The following is a 24,458-nucleotide window of genomic DNA, read 5'->3' as shown; positions in this document are numbered from 1 at the left end:
TCTGCTATAGCAGCAAGTAGAAGCCCCAACTTCAGAGCAGAAAGTGCTGTGTTGGGTGCTTTATCAACAAAACTGAAACTTGAAAGTTGACCTAAGAAACTGCAGTATTTGCATAGATGCTCACACAAATGCCTGGAAAAAAATAACCACGCTACTACTAAAACTTGTTGTCATACTGTATTCATGGCAGCAGTTTTCCCACCAAAGCTGCCAAATTAGCCAAGAAAGTACTGCCACCTGTTAGTAAGGTGGCAGGAACAAGCTGGAAGCTGGGGATACACGGGGTGGCTTTGTCCAAGTATCTGCCTTTGAGGATCTCCTTAACGGAAGGGTTTATAGTCTGGGATGCTTGCTTGGAAATGGTTGTTCCCCCAGTGAAAGCAGACAGTGACTGCAACCCCAGCTGCCTGCAGATGGGGAACGGGACACAGGACCTGCTGGTCTCACCAAATATCAGACACCGGAAAGCCCAGCCCCTTCCTCTCCAAGGTGTCGCATCCCTTATCCACATGTGAACACGGTACTTGTACCCTGGCTTCTGCTGGTGGCTAAAAAATGTGTGGCTGAATGTAAGTGAAGCCTTTTATTCGTATCCCTCCACTCCAGGATTGATGCTGACCTTTTGCTGCTGCCAGCACTGATGTTGCAAGGGAAACTCTCCAGCACTCATCGCTGTTAGTATCAGCTTTGTCTTCCAGGCTTCCTGAAGGCCAGCTATGTAAATCATACGTGCAGCATTTCACTTTTAAGGAGCTTGTCACTTGAGGTAACCAATGCCGTTTGACAATGCTAAGGAGTGAAGGGAGTGACTGAATGAAGACAGCGTTGGCAGCCCAGCTTCCCATAGCCAGCACTGTGGCTGCTGAATGAGTTCGTTTTGACCATTGTTTCTCACATTCTTCCTTTCCAAGTAGTCTAAAAATAAACACTATTTGTTGGGTATTTTTTTTCTGTGTCAGAACTTTCGAGTGAACACTGTGTAGTATTTTCAGGAAACCAGTTTCAAGTGGGGCCATTATCAGCAGGTGCACCAAACACTGTATCAGAAGAAGAGCTTCCACGAGGGTTGGATGAAAGTGTTGAATTATTGTCACTTGGGTTTTTCATTGCACCTCTGAACAATACAAAGGCCAAAAGTTATTTGCAAAAATTATTCAGCAACACATTTCAAATAATGAATATTTCAAGTAAATAATTTTGGGCCTACTTGAATAGGAAAAGAGGCAAAATAGTTGATACATTATTCATGCAGCTTTAGCACTAATGTAATAAATATTACATGGTGTCAGAGGAAAATGAAGGATTTTGAAATGAAGAAAGAAATTAGCTATGAAAGAAAAGCACCTGAAAATTGGAGGAGGTGAATACACAGGTTTGAGATATGTGAATAATAATGAAGAGACTAATGGGAGAAAATAAAAAGGATGACAACTACAAATCACTTTGAGAGGCAAAATGCTGGTCTTTTTTCATTCTTTCTCTACAGAGAATATACAAACTTTTCATACTTCTTCAGCTCTGTTTAAAAACAAAACAAAGAAAATAAAAGAAGACCGCCCTAGGGTTAGCCAGGTGGGAGCATACCTAGATCTGGCTAAAGGAAATTATACAACCAAAGTACTGATTTACAAAAGGAGCATAACATTTTGGGAAAAACACCATTTTGAATATCAAAAAATGTGTTACTTTTATTTTGCAAAGTGACTTTTCTCACCAGCTTACTACTGAATTAGAACAGTAGGACTGTATATTTGTCAAGGGCAAAATTCATAAGGCTTCTGTTGTGCTTTGGATAGGCATGTTCAGCAGCATTAGCTGCCATGCTATTAAGCATGTCTGAGTGGTCATTCAAATCTGGTCTGACATGCAGCATCAAGTAGCAAAGGCGTTAATTCCTTGTTTCCTGTTTTGCTCAGGTGTGGTGTGTACAGATTGTCACTAGTCTTATCAGTTGAGTCCTCACTTTAACATTTGAAAAATTAATTTTTTTACTGTCATTTTTGTGTGACAGAGGGAGTTAACATTTTTTCCCCCTTCCAAATCTCTTCCTATTTACCTTCTTTTTCAATAGTAAGTAGAAAATAGGAGAAAAGAGGAAACAAGTTTAAAAAAACCCCAACACATTCCAAAGAGATCTTGAAAATAGTTACTTTCTAAAAGTGGAAATGGAGATGCATTATACAGTTTTTCACCATTGACAATGGTCTTGGGTTTCTGTTAACCTCAGGAATAGCATAACATTAAAATGAAATGTTTTACATTCTTCATTTCCGTAAATGTCTCATTTACAAAATCTGTCATGGGCACACCAGTCTCCTCCTCATTGGACATTTACCAGCCTTGGCATATCAATCCATCTTTTGCACATCTGCTCCGAAAATGTAATTAGTTATACCCATATGCTGCAGAAGTACATGATAAAACTTAAGAAACAGAAAAGGCCAAGACACTTGACAACCTTTCTCTTTCTTAGTATGTGTATTTAGTCGAAGACTTAGAAAAGTAAGAAGCTTTTCTTGCCCTCTGCCACAGGGTGGGGATATCACTGCGTCCTAAGCAACTTCAAAAGATTAGGCAAAAGAAATTTATAGTTTATTCTAACACTTTTGGTTCTATTCAATTGAGAAAAATAATTTATACTGTAAAAAGACATAATATTCCCCAAATAGACATACCTTCTTTTCCTGATCATTAGCATATTTATGAACTTGTCCTTGCAAAGACAGACAAGGATATTCATCTGAAATTTTGTGACATAGGAGACCCAGATGAGAAGCTCTTGCAACATAAAATGACACTGACATGTAGTAAATATGGAAACTCTAAGCTTGTTGATCAGCTTTTTGACAACCTTGCTCTGTTTTGCTGATAAGTGGTAAAGAAGAGAGGAACTACAGTCCAAAACTGAGCTATGCCTCAGCAAACAAAAAATTGGTTCAATGGCATCTTTGTGCAACTTTGGCTTGTGGGTAGAGCTGCTCCACATTCACTGATGTTCAGCCCCTGTGTTCAGTGGCCACGCCTCTGCAAAAGAACCAAGCAGAAGGCTGATGTAACTCCCTTGGGCTTTATGAGTTATACAATCCTCTAAATTCTGCATTTTTCAATAAGCAACATTAATTACCTTGGATTCATATTAGGCTCTTCTTTCTTATGAAACCACAATTCAGGCTGTAGATACTATAATAGAGCTGCTATAGCAGTGATTTATCTATTAATCCCAGCTTCTTCAAAGTTAACCCCAAAGGATGAAATATGCAGTGCATATACTGTAGTTCCATCTCCATGGCAAGGGGTTTGGAGTTTGCAGCTGTTCTCAAAATCTGCTACAATGCAACACTACTTTAGGGGGTTTTGGGTGGTACATTATCAGCTTTAGCTGGTGGCACAAGATTTCAATTCAGTTAACAAGAGATCTGAGCTTTCAATGGGACGTCACTGACACAGTGTGGAGAAGACGACACTGGCCACTTGTTAAATCTTATGGTACAACACAAATTCTGAAAATGCTGAATTCTGTGAACTCTGTTCTCTTGTTTTCTTACTGAAATCCAAAACAATGTATCGCTGTTCACTATCTGAACTAATTAATGGTGATTTGGCATTACTGAAACATTATTTTCAGTTCATCTCTGACACACCACGTTTAGTTGTTATGCTGTTTAATGGCTGTATATTTTCCTTTAAAAAAACCCAAACAAAACAAAACCAACTTTCAAATTATTAGCATTCTTTTAATTCAGTAGGGAGTTCAAAATCAAAGCTGCTGTACCTCCATCCTCCCACTTTTCTTTTAGGGTTAATTTGGAAAAAAGAAAAGCTCTCCTAATTATAGAGATTTAGCTTTCTTTATAAACTGGATATTTTAAGATCTGTTTAGAAGATCACAATGTGAAACATCATTCAAAAACAGTGTGAATTGATTACATCCTTCTGAAGAACACATAGCAGGAGAATATGCATTTGTAGCTGTTACACTGCCCTATAATTAAGGCTTTATTGCTTCCCTTTTAAACACACATTGCTGCTTCTGGAGAACAGCTGAGATACTTATGATTAGACAATGGAAAATTCTCCCCCCCCAAAAAAAGTCACCCCCCCAACCTTTTAGAAATAAATGGCAGAAACTACCAAATGTACGAGTAAAGTCAAGGTACTGATTATATTTTCCTGCTTCGGTTTCTTTTTAATGAGCAATTTTTTCCCAAATACTATTAATAATCTGAATGTTGTTTAATTGGGATACTTTATATTAAAAAAGCTCAACAGAGTCTTCAGCATTTTATTCATTTCCATGGATTCTGGATCATAGCATAATGATGGAGTGGTCAGCAATCACATTGGGAATTTTCATGTATACCAGAAAGAATGAACAGACCTAAATACAAGAGGCACCATATAAATACATCAGCATGGTTAGAATTATTCAGGGAACTCAATTCTGCTCTGAAGTGATCTCATATTTTTTAAAAGCTAAAATTAATACTGATGCTCCTTGCACTGAGCAGCTCTCCACACAGATGAGTGAGTGAAATGTCAGCTACTGGATTCATGGGCACATGGCTGTGCCATGTGACACTGCGCTGGCCATTTTATGGAGTTATATGTGTGTTCCTACATCCTAGATTTAAAATAGCTCTACCACCAGTAATGAATTAGAACAATCTAACATCTGGATCTGTGTTATTGGAGAGGGACTCCCAAGGAAAGCCTTCACAGCCTTGCAGTTTGTTCTGAATAAACACTTTCAATAAATGAGATGACAAATTAAAAAACAGATATGAAATAATACTGTTTTCCTTAAAGGTCATCCATAGAATCATAGAATCACTAGGTTGGAAAAGACCATTGAGATCATCAAGCCCAACCAACATAAGATAAACATAAGATAACATATATTGCAATAATGTTGATCAGCTTTGTTAAGCTGTAGACAATGGTTTTCTGAGAAGTGCAGCCAGAATTCCCATAGCAACCCTCACAAACTTCATACGCAATATACATTCAGTGTATGTAGCAAGCCATATAAAGTAAGAATGGGAACATTTTAAAGCAAGGGTTAAAAAGTAAGCTAAATATAATTTAAATCATGAAAGTAAATATCCTTCTAATTGCATCCAAGGTACTTTTTCCTTCCGTACTATTTTTTCATCTTCTATATTCTGAAATCTATGTATAGACTGCAATGCAAGTGACAGATGATAGTTATCTTTGTACCAATCCAAGAATCTTCTTTTGAATAATGAGACTCAGTACTGTAGCTCCTTTTGCTCCTCAGCATCTCTCAGCTCTGGGGCAGTGCTGTGGCCTAGAGAACCAGGATTACCTTTCTCTGACGTGTGCTTCACTCCCAGCACTCCACGTCCTCCTCTTTGCCAGTCCCTCCATCAGGCGGCTGTGTACCCTGTCCTAACCTGGCTGTAAAACACTGCATTAAATCTAGGTGAGAGGCTCAGTAGGTGAGCAGGAACGGGTGTAGGACCTGTAGGAAGTGGCTTTGCAACTCTTACAGAAAAGGAAAGAAAAAAAAAGAAAGTATCAGGGAATTGGCATCTCTGTGTTTTATCTGGATAGGACATTGGGTTTTTTACCTTAGTTGAAAGAAGCTGGCTAAGACTTACAAATTTGACCCAGTGCTGCCTTTCTGTGTCAGACATTCTGGGTAAGGCTGGTCTCTACTGGGAATATTTCTGCTTCAGCAAAAACTCGGAAATGAAGAAAAGGCTGATATAAAAAAAAAGGTTCTAGGTACCATCTTCAGCAGAGGTTTATTTCTTCATTTGCTGTACCCATTTATGACAAAGTGAGGCACAACTGTATTTGCATAATATTTTGAAATTCTTTTAACAATTGTGTGCCATAGTGCATGTACATTATCACAGAATATTATAAATTAATTACTTTTTTCTGCTTTTATGCCTTCCCTTTTATATTTCTCCATTATTTCTCTTCCCCAGAATGAGATGGTAACAAAATGTGTGCAGTCACAGGAATCAAGCTCCATGCTGGAAGTCACCAATAAAATATTGAACAACTTACTTTACTATGTTAAGCTGTCACAAATAATTCCTGCTGAAAACTCAGTGTCATGTCACAGGCTAGATCAAAAATTTTGAACCTCAAAGTATGGTCTTCTTGCCTATAGGAAAACTAATATAATAGGTTTTGATCACTTTTCCAATTATATTTTAAAAAAAGAACATCATTTTACAGTTCAGCTTTTCTCTATTTTTGCATCCTACCTAAAACAGAATATATCTTCACTTTTCAGTTCCACAAAACCTCCCACATCCACTGAAAGTTTGTGGCTGTCCCTTTCAGGATTGGATGAACTATCACCTCTCTGTTCCCCCCAGAAAGGCTGAGCCACTGCTAACAGTGGCGGCTGCACCCAAATGGTGCATCCTAGAAAAGGAGGTTTCTTGAAGGAGTTTAAGGTTCTGTTTGTGGCAACGTTTCTTTTAATCACTGTTTTCAATATGCTTCCTCCGTGGGATTCCATAGATAAAACTTTTCTCTCCCCACAGTGATGGCAGGGCTACAGTAAAGACAACAGAGAGCCAGTCAACAGTTTGTAACTGTCTCACACAGTAAAATCTTCAGTGTTTGCAGTGCTTTATGAATGTTTTGCTGTCTAGGTGTTTTCTGCTAAGGATGCACAATTCGATCCTCTAGTTACTCGAGTCAGCTCCACCAGCTACTGGGTAGGATCTCCACTATTTCTCAGAGAAGGTTTATGTGGCCATTTTCTTTGAGTAAACTTAAAACATGTGAGAGGAGCCTATTACACCTCTGCCCTCATCCATTCTTCACTAAGCTGCAAAGGATTGTTTGTGCAATACAATGGGCAGTGCTGATATGTAATAAAGTATGAGTTGGGCATATGAAAGAAACCTCCTTGATAGTCCTCCTAGCCTCCAAATCTCATGCTGGAAGATTGATTTCATGATATATTTATGCCAGCATTTTCCTTATTTAGTGAAGCTATCGGTGAAATCCTGCCCGTATCGATCAGGCAAATGAAAGAATTTCAATATGTAAAGCCCAAAGTTTTTTGAAAATTCACCGTCTTGGATGCAGGCTGACTGCAGCAGGGACCAGCAGCTATTTTTTAACGCCTGTATTTATTTCCTTTATCTCTGGACACGTGTCCTGCCACAGATCACTTGGAGCTTGCCAAGCAATAGAGTCTGCACAAGGCAACCATTTACAATTGTTCAGCACTTGGTGCCGTCGATGTCTGACCCATACAAGTTGTGCATGTTTTACCTTTATAACTGGCGATTTGCACTGGTGACAGCTCCCGTTAGGTACCTGAGAAGCTTTTTATTCTTTTGTTTCTTTATGTGTGTTTTCAGTAACAAGAAATAAATGTATTGTTTGCAGGCCCTAGGTATGAACCACTAACACGTTAAAGAGGCAGCATGCTCTCAACAATTGATCTTTTCTTCTAATTGCTTCCTCTTTATGGTCAAGAGACAGATCACAATGACTAAACCCTGCAGCCCCACAAACTGTACAATCACAGTACTGAGAAAGCTGACTGTGGTTAGCCAGGAGTTGGTGTTTGCACACTGTACTCTGAGCAAATGGAAGCCTCTTTCCTTTCTTTTAAATACTTTTGACTCGCACTTACCAAGTACCTGTACATAAATTCAGAATGCTGTGAGGGGCACTTTAAGAGGTGTTCAAGGCCAGCTTGGATGGGCCTTTGAGCAGCCTGGTCTAATGGGAGGTGTCCATGCCCATGGCACGGGGGTTGGAACTGGATAATCTTTGAGGTCCCTTCCAACCCAAGCCAATCTATAATTCTGTGAAAACATGTATGTTTCTGGTGTGCCTGCATTTGAATACTGGTTGCAGCAGAACTAGAAAATATAGCGAAAAGCAACAACGGTGAACAAAGATGTGAAATGCCTGTTGTTCAACACGATACTAAGCTACAGCTTTTCCTCTGGGGAAAAAGGCAGTGCTTGCAAGACACACTAGAGGTTTGCAAATTCTTGAGTGGGACAGGGAAGGCAAATAGGAAACAGTTGTTCATCTCTTCTCCTATTTTAAGAAGCAGAGGGAATTACCTAAAATTATTGGGTAGCTGGTTTAGGAAATGACAAAATGAATTGATCTTTCCTGCACATTAAATTGTGGAATCCATTGATATTCGGTATGGCAAATCCTAAAAGTTTAGATGGGGAAAAAGGAAAATAAATCACAGGAAAAGGCCTTAAGGCTATTAAGCTCATTGACAAAAGTTCTGATGTTAAATAAAATAAGTGGGAAAGCGCAAGACACTGAGTGGCACAGCCCTTCGGCACTGCATCGCCTTCTACCTAACATGGACTCACCTCTCATCTGTGCATTTTCCAAGCTGGGAGAGATACATGCTTCATATAGTATTTAAGAAGCATCTTAACTGCTATTTTATAGCTAAAATAAAAAAAAAAAAAAACAACAAAAAACCTGGGCTTCCATTAATCCTTCAGGGGGCAGCATAACAGCAGTCTTCTTTGTATTGCTGAAAAGGCTATGATGGATCCCGGTCTCACTTGCAATCTAAACTTCTTAATATCAAAGCCACAAAATGACTCATCCAGCTTGGACAGATCTATAGCCACCCAAGAGCAGCCGTGTGCTCAGGAACTGACTCTCTGAAGCCATTAGGTGACTGACAAGAGCAAGTTCACAAGTTATCAGTGATGATATTCAGTGATGACTGAAGCCTTGGTGTTCTGCAAGGCCAGAGCCACAGACAGGCTGTTTCCAATTCCTACACTTGATTCTTTCCATATTCAGACTTAGGCTTGCTCAGACTTTAACTACCAGGGAGAACAACTCCAAGAATTACAAGTGCAGACTAACAGACCTTTTGGGTGGAATAATTCTATGAGCGGAACATACTGCATGAGTGAATCAGTTAATTGTTTTAATTCAAAACTCTCTTTTCCTTTCTTATCCCTTTCTCTTCACCACTGGCTATTCAAAGGGGGAGGAAGTTAAGGCTTTCAGGAAGGTCAGCCACAGGAGTAAAAGGTTTGATCCCGCAAATGGAAGCTGTTGTGTTGGCAGGATCAGTGCTGTGACTAACATGGTGCTGTTGTAGAAACAGTCTTTTTAATGAACTGTAAGTTTTTCCTTTTTCCTTTTAAAAATGTCAAATTCAAGATGTCTAACAGACATGTAAAAACTGGAAACTGAATTAACAGTACTTTAAAGCAGCATTAATTTTACAAAACATGTTCAGCATCTTTTTGTACCACATTGCCATCAGCTGACTAGCACAATCTATTAAAATAATCCTAAAGGGCTCCTTGAAGACTATGCTAGGTAATATTAGAAGTCCTGGAAATTACTCAACAAAGAGAACATAACAAGCATACTAAAATATCAAAATACTTCTTAAAGACTAGGATACAGAATGAAGACATGCTTTCCTTATTAAACTTTTTATTAAAATGGAGCTATTTTTACATATTTAAAATACTTTATATCCAAATTATGCAATATTTATGAAAACAATTGTATGCAAACACTTGCATAAAAATAGGTAAAATCACAGCTAAGCAATATAAAGCAATATATAGCATGTTCCAAAATGTATTTCAGGACTAGAATACCTGAGTTTTCAATAAGCTGGTTTCCTGCATTTCACTGATTTTTAACAGTTAAATTTAATAATGTATCTGATCTTGTATAAAGCACTTCTTTGGCTGGGAGAAACTGCACGGAAAAGGCAGAGATCGAGCAGAGACATTACTCAAGGCCTATCTTCAGAATCTTCTTCCACATGAAGATCCACTGTTTGAGATGCTAGGAAGGACTCCCAAGTAGCAAGGCACTTTAAAAAAAAAACAAACAGACATACATGTGAATATAGCAGATGGATTTCTATACAACTGGTAGCCAAGGCGAAAAAGAATTTAAAGAAATATCAGAATACATAAGCATTGTCACAAGCTTCTTTTGTGGGATTATGTGAGCACAAAATATGGTTTCCTAGGCAGCTCAGTGATATGCAAAATGCTAGCCAACACGCCGAGTGAGCTGTAAAGGTCACTTTTACATAATGACAAGCGCACAGTGTGAGCATGATAATTGTATGTGGTAGCAAGGAAGATGCTAACATTAATTATGCTTTTCTTTAATCTCTCCCCTCAGTTACAGGCAAAGATCTCTTCCAAATAGAAAGTGCATTGTCAGGCACAGTTCCCTGTGGATTCCTATTATATACTTAATTTTCCTTCCAAGTTAAATTAAAACATTTTCTTTCTAAACACACAGAGAATTCATTTTTCCCCTGAGTAATGGGAAAGAAATGAGTAATGGGAAAGAAATGGAGGTGGGGGGGAGTAGGGGCAGAATTGTCATCCTCACAAGTGGCATTTCTCTCCTCTTGGAAAAAGTATATAACTGTACAAAGTAATTTTTTAATTTGAAGCACCAAGGCTGTAGGCAGTAAAATGGAAAAAAAAATCCCAAACAACTTTGGTAAAATTTGGCTTAAATGAGCGTTGGCAGCTTGGCAAAGCATTTTAAGTCAGAAATTCATGCTGAGGGTCATGGCAAGGCCATCACAATGTAACCTGTGGTGTGCTGATGCTCGTTACCCGAAGTACCAGGTTCTACTGTTTCAAATCAGTCATTACAACAGGGCAGGTACGCAAACTCATGCAATAGTTTTATTGTTTTGATGCTACTAAAAAAAAAAAACCTAAGACTCAACCTTGAAATGGCAATGTTCTATCAAAATTTTGACTTATACGCTCATATCTACTTATATGCTCTTGACAATGTGGCTTATTTACCACTTACTGTACACGACTTTTGTTCATGAAGAATCTAAAACGTCCACAATAAATAAGTCTTCTGAAATTCCTTAGGAAATATCTTCTATTAAAACCTGGACAGCATACTCCATTTATCTCAACTTTCAATTAAATCAGTACCCTGAAAACATCATCATTTCCCAAGCAAAACCTTTTGCCATACACTATTCAAGCCACAGTATTTTGCTATGCCCAGCTACAATAAAATATCAAAATACCTAGCTTAGGAGACATAGAAAAATACACTAGCATTCATACTGCTTGAACTTAAAGCCACTAACTCTGTCTTACTACACATTTCTAGTGAATGACTTCAAAAGTCTGCCATTAAGTATGCAGATTTAATGATAGTACATTAAAGAACCTAGGTCCTGGTGGTTTTGCATACCTGTATGCGAGGAGACAAGTGGGAGGTTCTGATAGTCACAAACAATGTTGAACTATAAGCCCAAGGAGCAAAATGAAGCAGACACATAGCATGACCGGAGTTGAGGGAATCCACAGTGACACATGGATGCAGAACCAAGAATACCCGTAAAATGATGGGTGTCAAAATTAACAATAAACAGCAAGCAAAAGTCAACAGCAATTATGTCTCTGAAGACAAAAAAATAGAAGACATAGGTCTGCAAGATAATGTGAGAAGTTTAAAAAGCCAACTGACCCAAGAAATCACAAGTAAAAAAAGATGGGAGCTTATTTCTGCTAGAGGTTTTGGGTCGTCATTCTCAGGCATGTTAGAGACTGTTCCTATCATTCGTATACCGTCCCCTAAACTGTGGAAACCACAAATCTGCTTCCCAGATCTTTCTTTTCTCATCTTGCCTCAAAAACCCCCAACTAAATGCTGCCGTACACAACATTACGCTGCTGTTCAGAGCACACCTAAGGTTGGAATTACTGTGAAAAGAGAGGAATAATAGGATAAAAGTCAGAAGGAAATCTGCTTTCTTTATTGACTTTTTGGAGAAGTGTTATTTTGAAATAGTAAATACAAAATCAAGGAGAAACAGTGAAAACAGTGTTAGCATGAACAGTGACCTGCAAGTGCTGCAAACTGATTTTTGATTTAAAAGGTATTTTTGACCTTTTGTATAAAGGCTTTAAGGTGTGATCATGAGATTTTCCCCTACTTCATGTAATACTGAGGCAGCAGAGCCTATCTGAGATGCTTGAGCTGGAAGGTGGCATCTTGGTTTTAAAATGTCAGCAAGGCAGCTGCTAGCAATGTGTCTTCACCGTGGCACTCAGTCTCAGATCTCTGTTTGCTAGAGCCCAGCCTGGATTACCATCCTAGAAAGCTGCAAGGCACATCTGTTTTCCTTGGCTTTTTCTAGGTGCAGGACAAGAAACTATCACTGTTACTTGATGCAACTTTTGTTGGCAATGACTGACCTTTTTTTTTCTGAACTACCACATAAATCCATTCTGTAATTTCAGTAATGTGAATTAAAATACATACATCGGCACTGGCTGGAATGTAAAAATGGCTATTATCTTTGCCACACTGAGCCAAACTGCACATATTAAAATGCAATTGCAATATGTTGCTTAACCACATAGATACAATTTACCAAAGTCTTTCCAGACAAAGATGAAAAGCATTTTTTTCAGTTACACAAGTTATTCAGTTTTTAATTTATCCTTGGTTTATATAACCAAAACACATTTTCCAAAATGTAAGAGCAATGGTGGCTCATTTCACTGTCAGACATCACAGTGCTGCTACAGCTGACAGCTTTATAATTAACCATACCAAAACAAAACTAGGTCTCTGTGCCTTAGGCTCAAGCTTTTTATATTGTGAAGCATGAACTACAGAAATGATGTTTCGTTAGTGATGTATACTTCAACATTATTACAGAATTATTTCACTTCATTCTCCTGGGAGGTTGAAAATGGAGATCTAAATAGGGGATCAGCCAGATTTTACAAAGGATACAGAAAGGAAGAAAGAAGAAAAACCAAACCCAAGAAATTAAATGTTCATGCACAGGACTGAAATTCATAATCCAATTACTTGTAAAAGCCCAGCAGAACACATTAAAAAAGCCTGAAACCTCAAAATCAAATAGCAAGAGCTTAAATAAGAGTATTTTACCTAAAATATTCTGATTAATACAGCAGGTCACACATCTGTTCTTCAACATTAAAAAGCAGAAAAAGCAGTACAATTGCAAATCTAACTAAAAATGAGATATAAAAATAGAATGTGTAGTAGGGATGATAACAGAAGCAGTGTGTCACATGCCATGTGTGTTACTGTTCCAGTTCCCTGTTTACTGTGTTTGATACCTTAAAAATATCATAACTTATGATGGCATTTTCTGGAGCAGAATCTGTAAATGAAATCTCATCTGTGTGTGAGTGACAGACAAAATGCTTTCATAGCTTCTGGTTGCAAGAAAACAAAAACTAGAGTGCACAGAAATAGTGATATCCTCTATGAAAATGATCTTTCTGAAATTTAAAATAAATGTTTATGTTTGGAGTGAATGGGGATTCAAAGATGGATCCTAGCTTTGAAGCCACATTCACAGAGACAAACTGACTTAGCCACATTAGAACTTTTGAAAATAACATGAAGTTTGTTAGCTAAATTCCCAGGCATTGCTAAGGTAAGATGTGATTAACATGCATGAGCAGTTATTTCTTTGCTACACAACCAAATGACTAGTTAAATGCATCAGTACAGAGGCCTCTAGGGCAAACAACAAATCTCATCTATTTCGCCACAGCTTATACTAGATAGAGAAGTACATAAGGGTTTTGGAGTTAGAGGGAAGTTGCTCTAATGGGAAATGAGTATTGTTTTGCCTAATGAAGCTTTTGGATCAATTTATTTCTGTACATCAATGTAGGTCACAGAAATAATTTATGCTTGAAATAGTTAAGAAAATCAGCAAATTATTTATATTTTTGGACAAGGGTAAGCTGCCAACAAGATACCAACAAGAATCTCACTATATCAAAGAGAATAGCTGCAAAGGTTTAACAGGATTAGTTTGACATGAGAAAAATAAAATTATAGGCTATGGTTTAAAACAAAGGCTCATCCATGCACAAGAAAAAGTGTGCCATTTCAGTGCCAAAAATAATTAAATATCATCTTAAATTATATAAAAAAAAAGAACCCAAATCTTCCTGCATTTAATAGAGCGCCTTAGAAGCTGTGGAACACCCAACTCTGGTACGTTTGCTGGATTTATAATGCCTAACTAGTCTCTGGATTGGGCTGCAAAATCTAGCCACATATTCCAGTTCTTTTTCTGAGTATAATACATTAACAAAGTTCTTTGTGAGGAAAAACTAAAGTGTTTCTTTTTCTTTGACGCTGTAAATATCCTATAGCAAACACGTGAGAAAAACAAAAGGAAAAATTTAGTCAACGTTTAATTGCAATTGCTCTTTGAAGCCAGAGTTCAACTTTGCCTGGTGTGGCTTTGCTAATTTGTACCAGGAACACAAACATTCTAGCTAAATAACAACAACACTGTCACCACCAGTAACTTTGTATCTTGTTTTGGTCTTAGTGATGCTGCATCTTTAGGGCTCTGCAGAATCTCTTTATTCAACCTAATGGAAATACTGGCAACAATCAGCCTCCTCAGCTGTAAGCTCCACCCTGTGGACAGCTTGTGGTTCTAGCTCTTCAGCCGATCACCCCGTCTGGGCTGAGATGTGCCATTTAGACAACAGTATCACACCTGAGGCACGGGGAAAAAGGGATAAAATAGAATGATACAGTGTTAACACGTCCTTCATTCAACTTTTCTCTGTAAGACAAACAAATTGATGGTATTTACTTCGGAAATAGCAGTAAAGTTCTGATTTTTTTCTTAATTAAAAAGTTTTCATATTGTTTTAGAAAATCATCCCTATTTTAGCAATGCACTTACAGTATGTTATCGGCTTTAAGCCTTTGTGGAATACAGAGAGGCTTCAACATGTATTCAACTCTATTCTAGAAGCAAAGTACAGGAAGTAGAGAACTCCATGAACTCTTGAGACCAGCTTACAGAAATACCAAGTGACTGGTCAGTCCTGGTGATTCTTGGCTACTAAGTGACATTGTATTTAAATGTATTATAACAGAGCTTGTAGATTATCACAGGAATGCCTTCATTTTCATAGGTCTGCGTAGCAGCAGCCAGTAAATTTGCAGTACTGAGCTTTAACTAGTGTCTTGGTTACCGCAGTGCTGAAAGACACAAAGCAACTGGTGATTCCACAGCTTTAGAAACAAAGAAATATTTCTTATTCTATTATGTTAAAACTAGACAGTCAATAAACTGGAAGGGTACAGAAATATCTCTACTTGTTTTGAATTAGTAAGTCCAGGAAATATAATCACAGATAACACTTTAAAGTAGCACTTCATTTAGCCTCAGTGTTAATGCAGCTTAAGGGAGACATACTCTCTTATGTTAGTTAGGTGATGCTTGACAAGCTGACAGCAGGATCCTTAGGAAATGGCAATTAAGGAAAAATCCAAACAAACATAAGGTCATACTCTTTCCCTATATTGTGACAAAGAAGAAATAACACTTTAGAAATTCTAGTGTGCTTTGACACACTACTAAGTTGTACTTGATCACACTGGCTTTAGCTATACAGTCTTGAAGGGCTCGATTCTCCACTGCATAAGCCACCACAAAACACGAGATGTCTGTCTCTCATTATTCTCTAGTTCTCAGAAACTTAAAGGACGCAGAGAATGGCCACTAACAGGAATGACTCCTGGTTAGGTTGTGTGTCTGGGAAATGAAGTCAGTAAGACTGGGGAATAACGAGGAGCTGTAAAACACTGCTGTAGAGAAGCGAATGGGAGTCTGCTCACAGAGAGGCAAGAATAGGAGTTGAATTTGGGGGGGATGGGGGAAAGCTGTGGAAAGGAGGAGAAACAGGTAGTGACTGAGTTAGAAAGTAGGAGATGATTCCTCACAGGAGGAGGACAGAAGTGCTGAGCAACTGAATCATATCCATGGCATATGTGGTGCCTGAGAGCATGGAGAGAACATGCTTTGAGAAAAAAGAGGCAAGCAATAAGGTGAGGGATGCTACAGTAAAAGAGGCTTAATGAATGTCAAATGGTGCATCAAAAACATGAATGAGTAACTTAACTTTGGACATGAGACAACAATAATGACGTTAGTAATGACTGAACAAGTGAAAAACACAGTAACAGGCACTGTGTTTGTGCACGCGTTTAGTGAGTGATAATCAAACTATTATCTTTTAAAGTAGGATTTTTGTTTTCTACTGAAAATATAAAAATCATATTCTGATTCTCAGGTTTTTGAGATTCCCTTCCTCAAGTTTCACTTCCAAATATTGAAAGCAGATGCTAGGGCTTCTTTTTCTGCTGTTTTCAGGAGTGCATTACACACCTGTAGTTTGTAGTATAAGGGCCTCTGACAGTGATCACTTCACCATCAGCATTAACCACAGATCTCAAACACGCATACTTTTGATAAAAACTCTCAATCTAAATATTAATTTTAGGAAATTCTCTTGACTATCAGGATTAAGGATAATGATTTTCTAATAAAAAAGAAAAAGCTGATAAGCCCTCACTTTGCAAACAATATTAAAACCAGTTACCAGTGTTTCCTATTATTGCAACTGCTGCAGTAAGATTTTTTTTTCCTAAAATCTAGACCTGCTGAGGTGTAAGAGCAAAAATATTTTTTTATGCAGATTTCAGTATTCAAGAAAAGCACCAGTAAAGAATAATGCCTCAGTACAAACCAATTCGTCCAGTATTTCACTGGCTATTTAAGAATCATGGGTAGTTCCAGAGATCGCTGAATCATTTTCTGCAGCTTGTGACATAATGACTGTAATTTCCTGTACAGGACAAGCTTTGGCGTTTTGAATTAAAATTCTAATTCAACAAAAAGCATCTCTAGACAGGAAAGAGAGCTGAAGAATTACTTTTGTGTTTTAACTTAGCCAATCATTCATTAATAAAACATACTTAGCATCATTTTAACATACATATTGCTGATCTAGAAGTCAGAGATCATCAATAACTGAAGAAAACCTGAAAGGTTGTCAAAAACTTGCTGCCTGATTTCAGAAAATATTTTGATCATAATATGTAACACCAGATTGTCAATGGCTGTGCATCTCACAGACTGTATGTTAATTAATTAGACTTGATCATCAAGAGTTCTCTCTTTTCAATTATGTTTTTACAAAACAATTTGTAAACTCAGGACACCGTCACTGATTAAATCCATAAAAACTTCAGAATATAGGAGTGGAAATTACAAATATCAACATATATCAGTGAAAAGTACTAATTTATGATTAATAGATTGCTTAGTGTATTCTGATTTTTTTTTCCAAAATAAGAAGAAATTCTTTAAAATAATTCAAGATATCTGGGAAATTTTCAAAATGCATGCTTCAATCAGCAATGTATTCCCCATGAAGAAACTTCATAGAATGATTAGCATACCTTGTTAAATATTTTCAAGTTTTCTTCCTTAGTGTATACTCTTTTAAAAGGGAATTCTTGCCAAGAATGTTAGCCGGGGCACTTGAGTTGAAAATAATAATCTAATTACAACCACTTTTCTTTTTTCTGAAGTGTGTTTCAGTTATAAAAAGATTCAATTTATTAATTTCATACATTTGCAGCATTTGTAGATTTTTTTAAAGTTCAATAAGCTTTTCATATTGACTTCTGAAAACTGTGTGATCCTTCTTTATCCTAGTAATGTCTGATTATTTAATGAAAGACTTAGAGACATAACAACCAGGACTTCCTGAATGTGCTGTGTAAAATGGAATCATGTTGAAATGTTTTCCTTATACAAGATCATTTACACAAGTCTGAGCTTTCCAGAGGGCTCATAAAGGGCTTCATAAAGCCGTGGCAAAAGGTTTCCAAATTGAAATACAGCAGCTGACATTGAAAAGAAAAATATGTTCCAAATTGTTGTGGTTAGTAAAACAAGAGTGCCCTCTGTCGATGATGAACTCAGGATCAGCCACTTGGGCACAAATAAAATACATTTTGATTGAAACTTGCCAAATTATGGATAACTGCCTCCCTCTTCCCACAAAAACTGATTCTGAAGGTAACACAGATTTGAACTAAAATGCAAAAATTCCTCTTTACAGACAACCCATGGAATTCTTAGTGAAGTAATCTATGAAAAAATAGCACTGCTATGATAAAGTGTTTTACTTTTACCTCTTCATAATAATGGAGATTATTCTCAGCCACATTAGTGAACGCTGACCTCATATCACACTGCATGTTTTGCTTCCACCTGTCCCAATCTGCTTTCAGAGCATTATTGGCACATTCGACTTTGTCTTCAAGTTTTCCAATCTCTTCTGAGAACTAAGGATGAATTGTAAACATTAAAAAATATTAGTAAAGTCACCATTTCAAAAGTGACTGAAATCAAGTAATTGTAGTGCAGACAAATAGAACCACAGAACCAGGGCTGATATATAACTTAGCACAGAAAATCATTCCCTAGGGATAAATTTAAATTTTATTCTTAATGAATAACTCAGTACAATTTCTGAAATATTAATAACAGAAATTCTAGATCAGAATTAAAGTGTTGCTGAAGGTATTTTTTGTTGACTGTGAAGTTACAGATTCTGGCAGCTCTTCACTAGCACCTGACAGTAATGCGTCTGAAAAAGAAAGTATAGAGGGCTTTACTGAAGTAGAATCAACTACACAAATTAGATTTGGCCAGAGAAACTGAAAAAAACCCTGACAAAACCTTTGATAATCTCAGAAGAAACCAGAATAGAGAGAAGACAGCAGAAATCAAAAGCACAAACTTTCTGATTTCTAGCCTGTTACCCTGCAATCTTTTCTCATGGAACTAATCTCTGTGTGACCATGTGAGGGAGAGAGAAATACAGAAGCAGAGAAAGAAATAAAAGCAAAGGTCTTCTGCAGAGAAGAAACTCTTTCTCAGTGAATGAGGATCAAAAACTTGAGGGCTACTCTACAGACATTTTCTTCTGATTACTGTAGTGGCACGAGTGACTTTTCAGCTAATGGGAATGAGTAAGCGGACAGAGGCCACCTCTTTAATGACTCCTCTAGTCCTCTCAATAATTTTGTTACCTATTGCCATTTATTAATTAGCTGTGTCAGTTCTGGCTGGCATCCAGTTACTGAACAAGGTCATCTGCAGGGATGTCACAGTGACTACCTGCAGCAGGAGGGAGGTCAGGCAGAAACACCACCAATAAGGAACATGAAGCAGGAAAAGATAATCTCCTTGTATTGTTTCCATTGCAACACAGGTCCCATAAACCCGCCTTTTCTTCCTTGTAATCTGCTGTCAGGCTTTTTTTTTTTTTCCCCCTCATACAGTGCCCCTGTAAAGTTGGATAGCAACTCACGCCCTCCGCAGAGCTGGTGCTTTTATCAACAGGAACTTCAGGATTCCAGGATTAACTTTCAGGATTTTTGAGGAATGCTCAGGCTATTGGCAGAAAGAAGAAATATCAAAACGCAAAGCAGGATGTGGAAAGTCTTGATGCACGGCCTCCAGCTTGAGACATGCAAGGAGGACAGTGTTCCAGTGCAACAGCCGGCACTGCTGCCACCATCAGAACAAACTATGCAGCATTGCCTGAAATGGTCACAGAACCTGAGCCCAGTGTTTAATTCAGACAACATGGTCAATTCAGTTTGACATACAAGAACCCTTCAGCTCTTAAATTAGCCAAAATCTCCTTCACTAGTAAAACTGAAAATTTCATCTGCATGGATTTTCTCCACATTCCATGATACGCAGATGAATAAACATTTTCTGTTAGACTTGATTTCTACACCGATCTTCCTTGCCATGTTTCTAGATTAATTGAAAAACTGGTTATTAATCAAGAACAAAAATGCAAAGTATTATTTCTACCGTACTGAAAAGCCCAAGTTCAATTATCTACCCAGACCAGTAACCAAACTAGGGACAAGGGTAATTTCAACTACCAACATTGTATGCAACATGAGAAGGTTGATCCAAAGTTTAAATGTGGGGAAAATACCTTTAAGGAATTACAAGCAGCTGGATTCGGTTATGTTGGGCATGTCACAAGTTAATTGCCTTTCATTCGAATGCCAAAAATGAATGCACACAGAATACTGAAAACAGTGAATATTTTAGATGACTTAGAGTAGGAAAGGCAGTTGAATCCATTTTCTGTTTTTGCAAGATAAAGTCCCATGTGGGAATGAACTCATACTACACACAAATAACTTCTCCAACTTAGTCCTGGCTGCAGCAGCTTCTCTTTGTCTCATTTTACATATCTTTAAGACGTTTGTTTTACAGTGTACTTTTGTCTTGCCTTTTCTAGGAACTATGAATTTCCAACATGGTATAGTCACAACGTGACACAGACAGGCAGGCTCTGTTCTACCTCCCTGCCTAGATAAGTGGCTTAAACATCACCCTCTAAAGCCCAAAAGAAACTGTGTGTTCTGTTAAGGCAAGAGTTGGATGTAAGGTCTAAAGACAGCATTATGCCACACTTCATCATCTCAGCTAGACAGGTTTAAGATCTACTTTTTCACAACTGAAAAGAAACATAAATACCACCCCCCTTCTGCCATGACAGAAGAAATCAAAGGATTGGCTTGGTCTCAACAAAAACATCTACCTAGTGTGCTCCTCATTTACAAGGTGTAAATTGTTACAATTTGTCCTGCAAATTAAATATGATTCTGAATCCACTTTCTTACATTGATTTCACTGAGGCAGCTGGTGTGATAAATTAAATCTCACATCAGTGATCCCCAGAGAAGGACAGCCCAGTGCTCATAAGACGATAGGACAAGAAGGTGGGAGGTAGACACTGCTAGGGCAGAGCAGATGTGAACACTGTGACCTGCAGACAGAGATTTGGCCCAATAGCCACTGAGCAAGTGACACAGCATTTTACACTAACTCACTATGCAAAATAGCCTGAATTTCTGTCTGCTACATGAACTCATCTTACAGCTTGGTGATACTAACCCTTTTTAGCCTAGAGTTAGAACATAAGACATACTCAGAATGTGATAGATACAGCATTTCATCTCTTCACTACTCTGTTTCAAGCCTGAACACCAGAATCCTTAAGTTAGGACTTAATGTTTCTCTGGTTTTGTCAGAGCCCATTATACCAACCTTTTGTCAGAATTCCTATTAAGCCCTAGCATCAGTACCAAAATTGTTAAAAACCCCCAAACTACAGAGGGATGTGCTAGATTTGCTGTCTATGCCTTCAGAATGGAGGATGGGAGCCATGGAGCCACAAACTCCAGCATCTTTCCAGACAGAGCTCTAGAAGTATAAAATGTCTTAATAAGCATGAGGACATCAAAGTTTTCCCAAATATCTGTACAGCCTGCATCAAAAATCAGTCTTCAAACCTTCCATACCCTGAACAACTGCTTTCTCTGTGGACTAGATTTTGGAGTGGGAGACAAGGTTTTGGCTATTGAGGAGCACCACAAGTAGCTTTGTAAAAGTCCAAAGGCAGAAGCACAGCTCAAGGAAATTTTTCCCAGACAATGATCCAGATATCTCCAAAGGTTTAATTTGTGATTCCAGCCTATTTCAGCTCTACCGACCTTGAGGATGTTTTGTATTCTCCTGCTGTATAACCTCCTGTTTGTTAAATCATTTAATGTTTGCTGTGACCAATGCTAAAGATCTCACAGCCTTTTATCAGCTCTAATGACAGTCTGAGATTCCTTATCCATGGTGGAAATGTACTTCAAATGAGATTAGAATTCATGCCACTCATCGTCAGCAGAATTTCTGGCTACTAGATTGCACTGACAAGTTCAATCTGACATCTATGAGATCATTATAAGCTACATGAGTTCTGCTTAGGAATAAAAATGTGCAAATACAGCCAAACTCAGTGTTCAACATGAATTCCAATAACAGTACCTGTGTTGTGACTACCTTTTATTCTGGTTAGACATGTCAGTGAAATATTTCAACATCACAAAAATTAAAACATAGTAAAGAAATAAGAAAACAGTTAAAAGTTACTTGAATAGTTAAAAATAGAAGTACGTTGTTTTCTGTGGCCAAACAAACATTAATAGAAAAAGCCTTAAACTTCTAATTTAGAAAAGTCTTCAGGATACAGCTGCCACTCAAGAACACAGGACTTCATGATCAGATTAGACTAACAGACATCTGTTTTACTGCTCTTGTGAGACTGCAAGGAGAATCAGGATCTCAGAAACAGGATTTTTTGAAACAAATAAGAAATAGAGGGGTTGGAAAGATGAAGCAAAGATCTGAACACCTAGGTAATCACACTATCCAAACAAAACTGTAAACACAATTTTGGAAACACAGAAACAACGAAAAAAGACAGGTTGTGCAAATTGATCTCAACATTTTACTGGAAGCAAGTACAAACATCTCATTATGGAGCAAACCATTGTCAATATCAAATTGACATGGTATGATCAATACTCTGCTAAGGGGAAAATTATTCCTTTTTGTCTGTAACAATTCAGGCAAAGAGAGTGTATGCACCTTGTCTGAGGACTCCATCAGATTATAACAGAAATACATTCCGAAAGAACCACGTCCTGCCAGGCAATGCTCCTCTCCCTACAGTGGACAGCAATAAGACTAGCTGCTAAACAAACTGCATCAAATTGCAATTCATCACTGAATTGCCCTGTGCAAATGCAACTGGTTTAAGCAGGCTGCCCACAAACCATACAGATGGGAAGTACTGATTAAACGGGATGCAATGTTGAAAAGTTGAAGTAACTCGCTGCATACAAATAACTCATGCAATGACATGTAACACTCCTTTCTGCCATAATAAATTCGTAGAATCATAGAGTATCTCAAGTTATAAGGGACACATAACGATCATTCTTAATATATACAGTGCTTTTACATGCAGTGCAACTAACGCATGCTGCTGGCCCACAGGGCACCCATGGTGTGGGGTGTAGGGGACATGGACAGGCTGGGAGAGAAGCCCTTGCAAGGCAGCAGGGGGACTAGAACCTGTGACTACAACCCTAACTGCCAGCTTAGGGGCCTTCTTCAACTTATCATACTCTATGCATTTTATACTTCGAACTTTATACGTAAACTAAGGACAAAGGACAGAAGAAGAAGCAGCAGAAGTAGAGAAACAAAACCAGATTAGAGAACATAAAGGCAGTGAAATGAGTATAAGAGGTAAGTAAACAGAATTTCAGCTTCAGGAAAATTCAAAACCAGAGGTAGTTAGCGACTGTCCCACAGCAGTACACAGGTAAATTGTTACATAATATACCATAGCCATTGTAGGTATCACACGGTGGTAATGTATTCTAATTTATTCAGTTTGGTGACAAGACATTAAATAAAAATATGCATTTCAAGTGCCCAAAACCATCTAAACAGCTCATCTTTACGTGAAAGCTAATTACAACAAGCCTAATAAAAAGTATCTGAAATGTCAAGGACTTTCTCCTTTGATGTGCTATAAAGTTACAGTGATTATTATTTAGTCATCTTTGTATATTAATTATACCACATAAAACTTTGTGTTAACACTGTGGTAAAAGGACATTATTTTGGCTGAAGAGTTAAATAATCAAAAATTTTGAATATTCTAATACTCATCCCAGAAATTCCTTTTAATCAGCCTGTTGACATTCGCTGATGTGTTTGGGGATGCCAACCCCCATGGGCCACCAGTTATGGTCTGACTTCACTAGTATGAAGGAAGGTGTCATACTGGAAGTAAAAAGTATCCCTCAGCCTAATCAGGAAAGAGAAAAACCTGGAAGAACATAATCTAGAACTTTTTTATTTTAAATAAGCTTAATGAAGACCTTCATACATTCCAACTGTATCCTTTCCCTCTGACATCAATGGAGCAGCAGCTACTTGAGCATGCTAGCAAATCTTACTTTCTTTTAACTCCCAGTGTGGAATTAAATAGCAATGCTAAAAATAAGCCATGGTATAGTCAGTGTTGACAAAACACAGTGGTCGCCCACTATTACCAGTCCTTTGCTCCAGCAGCCTGTCTGCTGAAGTTTTGCATCCTTCTCATAACTGCCTTTGCCTGGCATGTATATCTACAAAGACCAAACCTTTACAGAAGAAGTATGAGAATTATAGAGACACCATCCTGTTACAAAGCATGGCTTCAGAGGACACACTTTCTTCAGAGGATCATCTTTTGGAGTTAGAATAAGGCCTGAAAGATTTCAGCTTTTTGTACATACTCACCATATCATTTTCTGTCTTTTTACTGGCTAAAGCACCAACTTTGGAGTCTAGCTCGCCTTGAATTTGGTCTCTCCTTTTCAAAACACCCTTAATGTAGAAGAGAAAAAAAAAAAAAAAAGTAGACTGTCTATTGAGAAAACCACCAAACAACTTGGTTATTTAATAAATTAAGCAAGATCACAGAACGCTTATTTTCAGCAGATGTAATTATTCCCTCCTTTAAAACTTTAATAAGGTATTGGGTTTTAGCATAATGTCAAAAAATAATTAGAAAGAGGAAGGAACATTACTTGTTCAACCAAAATACAGGAACAGCTTTGCAGATTAAATTTCCATTTCCAATGCTCATTTGTACCGTGACCTCGAGAAAGCCTTAAAAATTTATCTTTAC

The 24,458-nt window shown here is 37.8% G+C and overlaps 1 protein-coding gene across 2 annotated transcripts in view; it reads right to left on the bottom strand.

Annotated features, from left to right (window-relative positions):
- Window positions 1–9,420: 9,420 nt before the first annotated feature.
- SNX7 (sorting nexin 7) overlaps window positions 9,421–24,458 on the bottom strand; it is a 30,016-nt gene continuing 14,978 nt past the window's right edge. The window contains exons 7-9 of one of the 2 annotated variants that reach the window (XM_069862208.1): window positions 24,068–24,154; window positions 18,031–18,183; window positions 9,424–9,835 (exon numbers count right to left, since the gene is read on the bottom strand). In XM_069862208.1, the coding sequence (XP_069718309.1) occupies window positions 9,755–9,835; window positions 18,031–18,183; window positions 24,068–24,154 (321 nt within the window). In that variant the 3' untranslated portion in view covers window positions 9,424–9,754. Of the gene's footprint in view, window positions 9,836–18,030; window positions 18,184–24,067; window positions 24,155–24,458 lie in introns of both variants that reach the window. The other variant, XM_069862209.1, reaches the window with a different exon arrangement.

Source organism: Phaenicophaeus curvirostris, chromosome 8, assembly GCF_032191515.1.
Source record: "Phaenicophaeus curvirostris isolate KB17595 chromosome 8, BPBGC_Pcur_1.0, whole genome shotgun sequence".
NCBI classification, from domain to species: Eukaryota; Metazoa; Chordata; class Aves; order Cuculiformes; family Cuculidae; genus Phaenicophaeus; species Phaenicophaeus curvirostris.
This window is presented reverse-complemented; position numbering and strand designations above follow the sequence as displayed.